General features: G+C 41.1%; 1 protein-coding gene across 1 annotated transcript; it reads left to right on the top strand.

Moving 5' to 3' along the window:
• The first annotated feature begins 4,648 nt into the window (after positions 1–4,648).
• LOC118431569 (cartilage matrix protein-like) lies at positions 4,649–9,491 on the top strand. The gene is made up of 3 exons (XM_035842814.1): positions 4,649–4,703; positions 8,473–8,502; positions 8,905–9,491. The coding sequence occupies exons 1-3, from the start codon at positions 4,649–4,651 to the stop codon at positions 9,489–9,491; spliced, it is 672 nt and encodes a 223-aa protein (XP_035698707.1).
• The last annotated feature ends 403 nt before the right edge of the window (positions 9,492–9,894 follow it).

The following is a 9,894-nucleotide window of genomic DNA, read 5'->3' as shown; positions in this document are numbered from 1 at the left end:
GCACCAGAGCCAAAAGTGTACGTTTTTGGTCATAAAATGGCCAAATAATCGCAAAATTAAGCATTTTATTGTACAGTATGCCTCAAGTGTTAATGAATCCATGTGCGCATATGTCTAGGGCACTCCTATACTAAATTTCAGGTCATCCGGTTCTAAAACCAGGGTACAGGAGCCAAAAGTGTCCTTTTTTGGTCAACAAATGACCAAAAAATCGCGAAAATAAGCATTTCCTTATACTGTACACCAAAACTGATATTGAATCTATATGGGGGACTTATCAAGGCACATCTGTGCCAAATTTCAGCTCATTCGGTTATAATACCAGGGTACAGGGGGCCCAAATACACAGTTTTGGTCTTAAGATGACCAAAAAACCTTAATAAAATCATTTAAGAGACAGATATGGAAAAAATGAAAAAAACGTCCGAGGGTATTGGCCCACTCTACTCTTGCGCCAAATTTCAAGTCATTCGGTTGAGGAACAACGGAGATACCGTGTTCTGAAGATTTGACAGGAGAAAGAAAGAAAGAAAGAAACATTATGAATACAATATATTTCACCATACCTATGGTATGGCTGAAATATAATGAACTAACAACATCGCTACACAAAATAGTGTCCCCCTCCCCCCGCTGCAAATCTTACAAGTACCAAAATAAAATAAAAACCTCTTTGCCAATATGAGGAATGTTGAGTTCGTTAGATAGATGCGTGAACTGTGAACTGGGGCAAATACCTCCACAACTACCACCACTGCCCCCCCCCCCCCTCAAAAGCACAACAAGGTATAGCAGAATACCGCATTAAATGCGCGACCCCAGTCTCTATTGCTGACGCGGTACATAGTAAGGACAAAATTGTCGAATTAGTTTGAAAATCTTACATGAAATCATGTCAGGCAGTCAGGTTTAAATTGTGCCTAAATGTGCTTTGACATGCTTCGGATCGTCAAGTTTTTGTCACAGTGTATACAAGCCCCCATTACGCAACTTCGATTCAAGGTGAGACGGCTGCAGTTCAGTTGACCTCCGCTGAGCGCTATATTTGAAAGCGGACGTGCATGAAAGCCCGATACGTGGAGAAGATCATTTCATTTTTTTGATAATATTGTGCCCTAATCTCAAACATATACAGTTTCATGTGTCTCTAGTGTGGCATTCTCTAGTCTTTTTACCTCGTAAAAGTTAGTCACCTTGTGGTCCTTAACTATAGAAATCCCGTAAGGCGAAAACTATGTTCTGCTACCCCCGGCTTTTCTAGACGCTTCGAAGCGGAATAACTACATAATTGAGCAATGAGGACTCTATTACCCTAAGGCTGTAACCTCATAAAGAGTACATAAAAATCACTTAGAGAGTAACAATAATCTAAAAAAATGTTATTGTATTATGTATGTTCATACTTCATATAATCGTATCTACAATCCAACGAGGAAAATCAGAAAAATTCAACGCTATGCCCTCGCAATGTCGGACCCATCCCACATTGGCTACACCCTATTTCGACATGTCAACGACCTTGTAACGTCACACCAAAGTTCGCGCCAAAACATTCCCATCTTTGGTGTCATCTTCAAGAAGGTCAAAAGATCGCCCTCACTTATCTGGCTTCGTGCTTGGTGGTGATGGGTGTGAAGATAATTATCTAAACTATACTTAGCATGAGTCAACAAGTTTTTTACGAGTTCTACGTAAAAAAAATGGAGATTGTTGGACAAAAGGGTTAAGTTAAGTTACGGATTGTAAAGCATTTGTTTGATAGGATAGTGGGAAACCCTTGGATTGGATGCAATAGGCGTTGTATTTATTTTATGTGTGTGTGTGTGGGGGGGGTCTCTGCTTTTTAGCTGATCTTTAGTTGAGATATTTTTGACAAAGGGGGAACGCCTAGGTAATCATCTTGTTAAAAGCTTAAATAGGAACAAAGAATTTTGAAGACGGTTCGACTAGAATCATAGGGATATACAGTATGTCATGGTACAATTGCACATATCTGAGCGCGTACTTTTGAGGTCAAAATAGAAAATTCCCCTTGCGTTTCTATGAATTGTTCTGCTGTCTCGTTGGACAACTTTTGTGACATATTGTCATGGTTTCTTATTCTCAACAGACTGTCTGTTCACCCCTTTCTTTTGAATGGTTCTGTCCTGCCTCAAAATGTATTGTCGCACTAGTCTATCTCTCTTATCGTATGGATCTGCAAAAGTGCATGTGTCACTATCAATTACATGCAAAAGTGCATGTGTCACTATTAATTCGTCAAAAACGTCAAACCTTATGATCATGCATCTAAAAACGTACATGTAGACCATACGCCTTTGTTCTATCCCCTTCATTATATACAATCAGACTGGTACAATTTATATGTTCCCTTGCAAGTAGCCTGCGGGTAACGAAGGGTATTATTATTTATATCCACCCGTTTCATAGTTGGATTCAGTCAAAGACGATGATGTAACAACGCGTGTAATGAGAGGGAAAGCATGCCGTGGCCCCTATAATTTGGGGAGGGGTAGATAAAGTGCTGGACTGCCTAATTCTGTCACAGTCCATCTCTATGGTAGTTAATTGCAAACCAAGGCACAGTTTTCATGCGATTACAACCACAAAACAGTCAACGGCTTCTCCACAGATTTTCAAAAGCTTTGGTAAAATCCATGAAGTGAGACAAATGCTCTTTCATAAGTTTGACTAGAGTATAGTATGCATTCTTTGTGTATTGACATAGCGAGGTCGCATTCGTCGCAGGTGGTCGTAGGATTTTGATGTAGTAGAATTTTCAAGAAGGCTGTGACAGAACCAACCGTTCTCGTGGAGCTATGGCGTCGTTTGCTGCGTACCCGATAGAGTGTAGGGCTCGGAACCTGGAAGTCCCGGGTTCGGTACTCACTGTACTCTCGACGTTGAGCCATTTACATGATCTTCCTCATTTCACCAAGGTGTAAAAATGGGTACCTGACTTCAGTCTGGGAGTTATATTGTAAAATAGCTTTACCTTGTATATGGCGTAACTCGCTCATAACTTGAGCGCAGTACAACGTTGTCCTCTTTTGTCCGAAAACAAATAAAAAAAGCTAAGACAGTGAATTCCGTAGGAAGACAGCTGAAATTTTAAGACGTATACTTGAATGGCTCAACAATGCTCTCACATTGCGACGAATGTGACAGGACTCTTACTGATAGATAACAATCTTCTACTTTCACTGAGCGAGACAAAGTACAATAAGCACTAGTCTAGGGGGTTACCCTGGGGGCCAGCCGGGATCGGGCAGCTAGGACAGTTTATTCGGTGGTCCAATGCCCGCCGATCTCCTATTAGCGCCCCGGAGAGTTTAAGCCCGATGAGGTCCACCTACTAAAAGGGTAACGATAACTTCTTCGGGCTTTAATACACTCCCCGGTGTGCTAATGTGAGATCGGGGGGCTGACTGCCTTGGCTCCCCGAACAATACTAGCTAGCTACCCGGTCCTGTCTGGCTCCCAGGGAACTAGGGGGTCGGGTAAGATCTATGTGTGGCGCGCATCCACCATGATTCATAATGTTCGCTTTGACAGAGATGTCACGTTTGATCTCTTGCATTAAAGCAATGACCCTGAAGGTGTTGATAAGCCACCGACCTTGCTACGATTATCTAGGGGTTGCGGAAGGGGTTTCTGAGACGCCTTTTCAATGATTTCTGGCATTTTCTACTGCCCTAATATCGACGATATTATGCACGTTTATGATCTAGCTTTATAACAGAGGCAGCACTAGTCACAGTTGGTACGTATCTTCAAAACTAATGGTACGTTTTAGGGCAAAAACTCATGATTCGAAATACGACGTGGCCTCATGTACAGCCTCCTATTGCAACATCGTTTTGTCTAGCCGATGGCGATGTTTAGGGGAGATATGCCATGTTAAACTATATATCATTAAAGTTAGATGAAGATTAATAAATATAGATTATACGTAAAATATGTGAAAAGTAGACAAACGTTTTCTTTGTCTTTGTTGATTTATGTTCAGCGTCTCATGTCTTGGCTACAACGGAACTCATTTGTTACTTACGAAATATGATTTCTATATCACATTAAAGGTATACGTGTACCTCTGTGCGAGTTGGCGTCAAAGAGCTTATCAATGGTTCCATGGTGACTTATGAAATTTTGAGGATTAGATTTTAACCCCTGAATGTACGTGTAGATGACCCTGACCACGCCTATGTATTGCATTCTTGAACGACGTCACATCAAGGTGTGGCGTGCAGCCAACGTTTAGGGGCGTAGTCTAGTCTAGTCCCGTGTACTACCACAGACGTGCACGGGAGAGCCGGCGCGCGTACACGTCGGATTTCTTGCGCGCTCCTTCTGATTAGTCGGGAGAGATTGCGCTTCCTCAACTTGCTGCCTACTGGTCAGAGGCTCAAGTTGTGCGTCCGAAGGATTTCGGCCACTTTTGACAAAAATAGCCAGGAGCAGTGTCAAGAAGTTCACAGTGCGCACGAGACGGTTACGTAGATAGGCGCGAATCCAGACCGAACTCTGAGCTTCCGACGGTTCGACTCGGCCTACGGTGCGTCTCTGGTCAGCCAGGGAAACTAGAGTCTAAAGTTGTGCGACGGAAACTTTTCAGAAGAACAGGCAACAGAGCTCGACACGCAACGACATGAAGGTTGCCCTTGGGCTTTTCAGCGCCATTCTGGCGGCTAATTTGTACTTAGGTGAGTAAATCCGAACCCTTTCTTTGTTGACTTCTACCTCATTCTCCCATGTCCTTCATTCTGTAGAATTGTGATTTATGCGGAGCGCATCAGATTTATGCGAATGTTGGTACATTTGGGGATTTTTTTTCTTCTGTGTGTGAAAAATATAACGCTCTATTGTGTAAAAGAATGTTGTAGACCCCGTGGGATCGGTAATTGACTTGGCCTGGTATGGGGTGGGGCTGCCGATTATTTAAGATTATTCTCCCCTTTCGTGCCTTGTGCGTAGCCCTTATTTATGCGGGTGGTTTGCGTGTACTCGTTTAAGTGATCTTTTTTTAATATCAACGTGCTATATTGTGTAAAAATCTATGGCTAAGGTTGCGGATAGTATACAAGCTGTTTTAACCTTGTACCGAGTCAGGGCGACTAAATATTTTAGATCTTGATCACCTTGATACGTCATTACTATGATGGTAACATACAGACTTGTTTTTGCCATCATTGCAACCCAACTACAATAAGAAGTTACCACTTATTATTGACAACAAAAAGCTATAAACTATATTAAGTCGAAAAAGAAAAGAATTTTGGAGCAAGAATTTAGAATATTTTGCTGCATGACTGTATATACATGTATAACAATATTATTACAGAATTTCGAAGCTTTCACAATGTTTCACAATGCACCGATTGTGGAACGAAAAACGTATACCTTGGCACTAGTCGACTTTTCGAAAGTATTTGACATGACTAGGCATATCGTCATGTGGATAGGCTCTGCTGGTCAATGGTTGATAATTTTTCTTGATACAATATACAACTTTTCTTGAGGCCCTTGGCAAGATAAAGATCCTCGTGAAAACTCACACCGTTGTTGGAACTTTGTTGGAACGACAAGCTAGCATTTGGCTACCATACTGCTCAACAGTTTGAATGCTCGTAAAAGTTATCAAGAGCTAATTATGCAGAACTGATGGTGACAAATCAATGCAGGGTCATTTTGGTCAGGTGGCAATGAAGTGCATGTTGTCGCGTCCTTGACGGACATTTTTTTTTATTCTTGCAAAATTGTAGCTTTTCTCAATTTTGGTGGGTTCGACTTCTATAGTTTGTACAGGAGCTTACGAACAAGTATTTATCTCATTTTAGCAAACCAATGACTCTATCTATCGCGGTTGTATTTTTAGCCCTCCCTAAAGAATGCAATTTTCTGTTGCTAAATTTTGCCTTTTTAATTCCAAGAGCGCATATGGTCACATGGAGATTGCAAACCAGTCAGCGAATTCTTTCCTCTTAAGCTATTGAAAATAATCATCTTAAGCCATTGAAAATTTTCTAAACTGCAGTTGTATAGAACACCCCCCTCCCTTGGTTGCTAGTAATCATCTTGAACGAATTTCGTACGCCTGAGGCAACGAGGACTATTGGCCCAAACATTAGTAATCTGGCGGAGAGAATCCTAAACGAGAGATTAGGGGGACTTATTGGTCATCTCCGTTGTCTTCAGGGTATCAGTGGCCATTAAAATGTTGGCCTCTTGACTATCAAAGCGTACTGCGCTTGTTGGCGACAAATTATTGCGGCAACTTTGCGATAACACGGACGTGAGACACACGGGAAAATACGTGTGACCTCTGCGAACAAAATGGCGGCACTCTGAAGGTCATATACTCACTTTAGGCCCCAAATTAGAAACAAGATAATTTTGTTTGGAAATCGCAGCGTGACCACCGAACTAAAAACCAATGTACGATGATAAACATTCAACAGAAAAAGATATGCGATGATCGCGACTGTTAGCGACTAGTTGGCGACTAGTTTGCGACATTTTGCAAATGACAGTTTTCCTTGATATTAAAAATGGCCGGCAAAGACGCGTTTTTCCTTTTTCCACAAAATTTTACTTTTGTTATAGTTATAATGTCGGAACTTGGGACGGACTCAAAAGTGTCCCTATTTGTTATAAGTGTAGTGGTGTGCAAAAGTTAGAGACTTTTTCTCGTCCCCTAGTTTGACATGTCAGTTAACCTCGATGCAGGGACTCATCATTACGCATGATTAGACGGAAAAATCGTGCGAGTAACCTCGTGAGGTGATGACCCTGCACAATCATGTTCTTACGTTTTCTTCAGTTCAGTGCTGAAATCTTCGTTGGCGCTGTGTGATATTGTCTGTAATGGGGCACAAAAAACACATGTTCAGTTAGAAGAACATGCAAACATTGAAACCACCCATGGAATGACCTTAAAGATATCACCAGTAAAGTCAGATAAAAGTAAAGAATACTTTTCCACTCCCCCAACTTTCAGATATCCAGAAATTGCTAACATTACGTCGAACAGGTTTTGTCTGGCTAAACGGTTTGTTTTTTTTTCTCTCAAAATGCCGAGGACTTTGACTACTCAAAGAAGCATTATTTTGGCAGGGCGTGCCTTATATGTTAAAGACCCACTGGGTGAAAATTACTCAGCCAAGCGAAATTGGGGGTTAGCCATAGCCTGGAGGGGTAGGGATGATTTGTTTGGTGCAACAAAGGGTGAACTTTCACCCCTCTATTTAGTAGATTCCAAAGAAATGGGCTATACAGAATATAGAATAAAACTATGGGAGAGTTATTTTGATTGCTTAAGGTGGGGCATTAGACAAAAGGAGCACGTATGCATGGGATGATAGCCTTCAAAGGGCAATTTCGAACAGATCACAAAAGCAGGCGTAACGAGATCGACTGTATCGACTGCAGTACCATAGAAATCCGCTAGAAGGCCCATGTGTGAGTTCAAACTTTTTTTGTCCCAACGCCTACCCATCTCCTAAATATCATAAGAATCCAGTCGTATCTTCTTGAGTTCTGCTGTTGACAAACAGGCATACAAACAGCAATAAACTTTCTCGGAGAAGGTAATGAGGTGCATGTCGCATCCTTTCTTAACCGTAGCAGCTTAAGGAAAGAACACGGCCTTCATTAGAAGATAAAGATTCCAGAACAAAGTTAAAATTTGAACAAAAACTTTACCAGAAAACAGAAAAGTAAGTTTCAAGTCATCATCGGAATTCCCAGGAATTTTATCCAACAGGAATTACAGCTTAAAATAGAGGTTTTTCTCATTGGCATACATGTGAAACAGATGCTGTATACGTTCTAGATTGCAAATCATACACAACTTCCAATTTTTTAAAATAATTTTTTTCTTCTTCTCTTTCTTATCCTCTATCGACATACATGTAAGTAATTAGGACTTTTAGCGTTGCAATTCCCCCTTTCCACTAGATAGCGTTCACGGATTGATGGCTAAACGACCAAAATTAAAACTTGCTTCTTCGTTTTATTATTGGAATAGGCGATGTAAGAATGTTGTTAACTTCATTTGTATTTTTTTGTACGATATAACTATGTAGTCTCTCAGTGGTCGCAGCCTCCTGTGGAAAGTTGGTCTTCTGGGCTTTATTATTATTAAACTGCATATAATATGTATTTTAAAAAAGACATCCGATAGTATATCCCCCCCCCCCCCCAAAAGCCTGACCGGCAAGCTTGGTAGGGACACTAACAACTACTGCTTGGCATTAGAATATGTGGGCGGAATGGTGATTTATTTGTCAGTATAATATCATAAGAGAAAAAGATAACAGATAGGCGGTGTGTCTCCGTCTGGTCCTTTGGTTTTTTTTTAGATTTGAATAAATGAATTTGTTGAAAGATAAATTAGTTATTAAATAATTAATATAATTATAACTATGTGAAAATTTTGAAGATTAATCAGATGAATGTTTACACCTTTTACAGCTGCCTCCCAGACGATTCCACCTCCACTTGGTGAGTACCTCAATGCTTCGATCATCAAGTGGGGCATAAAAAAAACTATTAGGAATCACTTTTAGTACAATGTACGAGACGGACTATCAGAAATGCTTTGATAAAAGGCTAAAGATAAGATAGGATAGATATTTGAAGACATTGTGATTCACGCTTACGGTGATATAGAACTGTCTGAACGCCTTTGTTTTGCCATTTATCAAATACAGTCCGCAACTGAAGCATATGTATACGACGATATACAGCTATCGTGATCATTGGTAGTGTCTCACAATGCATTTTGATTTCTATATCATGATGACAATGATGAAAAATTCTATCTTTACTGTAACAAAAGGGCATACTGGTGCTCTAACTGGTATCACGACATCAACTTTATCAACCATTTCTTATTTCCTTTAGCCGTCACCTGCCCTTATCCAGTCGACCTGGTCTTCCTCATAGACAGCTCGGAGAGTTTCAGGACGAGCGGTTTCGAGGATGCAAAGACGTTCGTCCAGAGTGTAGTCAACTACTTCACACTCGGAGAAAACGACACAAGGGTCGGCGTTGTAACGTATAGCAACCGCGACGCGCAGGATACACACGTGAAGCTCAACGAAAATTACACCAGAGTCGAGCTCTTAACAGAGATCCGCAACATTATATACGACAGGGGACACACCTTCACAGGACTTGGTCTCGATCACGTGCGCAATAACTCGTTTCTCGAAATAAACGGTCGGCGGAATAATACCCTCGACTTCTTGATTGTGCTTACTGACGATGAATCTGAGGACGACATCGTCCGCCCGGCACAGCTGATTCGCCAGATGGGCATCACCGTGTTCGTTGTGGGAGTTGGCGAGGAAGCCGACATCAAACAAGCTACTCTAGAGACAATTGCCGGTACTCCAAACAGGGTATTCAGGCTCAGCGACCATGATTTCCTTACCGATGACGAGCACCCCAAATCTATCAGGGAGTCGATTTGCAACGGTGAGTACTAAGCATTTTCTTTCTAGTTCAGTCGGCTATGATAGATCGAAAACGAGGCCAATGAGGCAAACAAAAGACTGTCCTCATAATTAGCAGTTTTAGTATCAATGATAGCCTGGCAATTAGGAAAGCGAAGAGAATAGCTGCATGACCGTTAAATATTTGCATTATTATGTTTTTATTTTTCATCTCTTTAAGGGGCTATGGGACCAGCTTACGCTACTCTAAATTGTAAAAATTTTCCGGTGCGTAACACTTGTTTTCTACAGAAACGGTAAGGAAAAAAAATCAAATACGTTTCTTCCGTTTGCAATACCAATATTATGCAAAACAACAAGCAGCCGACCGATGAAAATGATTTGTTACAGTCATTTTCTGTCAAAAGACGATCTTATAAATGGATCCATCCAACAA

This window comes from Branchiostoma floridae, chromosome 2 (genome assembly GCF_000003815.2).
Source record: "Branchiostoma floridae strain S238N-H82 chromosome 2, Bfl_VNyyK, whole genome shotgun sequence".
NCBI classification, from domain to species: domain Eukaryota; kingdom Metazoa; phylum Chordata; class Leptocardii; order Amphioxiformes; family Branchiostomatidae; genus Branchiostoma; species Branchiostoma floridae.
Note: the sequence above shows the minus strand (reverse complement) of the source record. Positions and strands in the feature narration are given on the sequence as shown.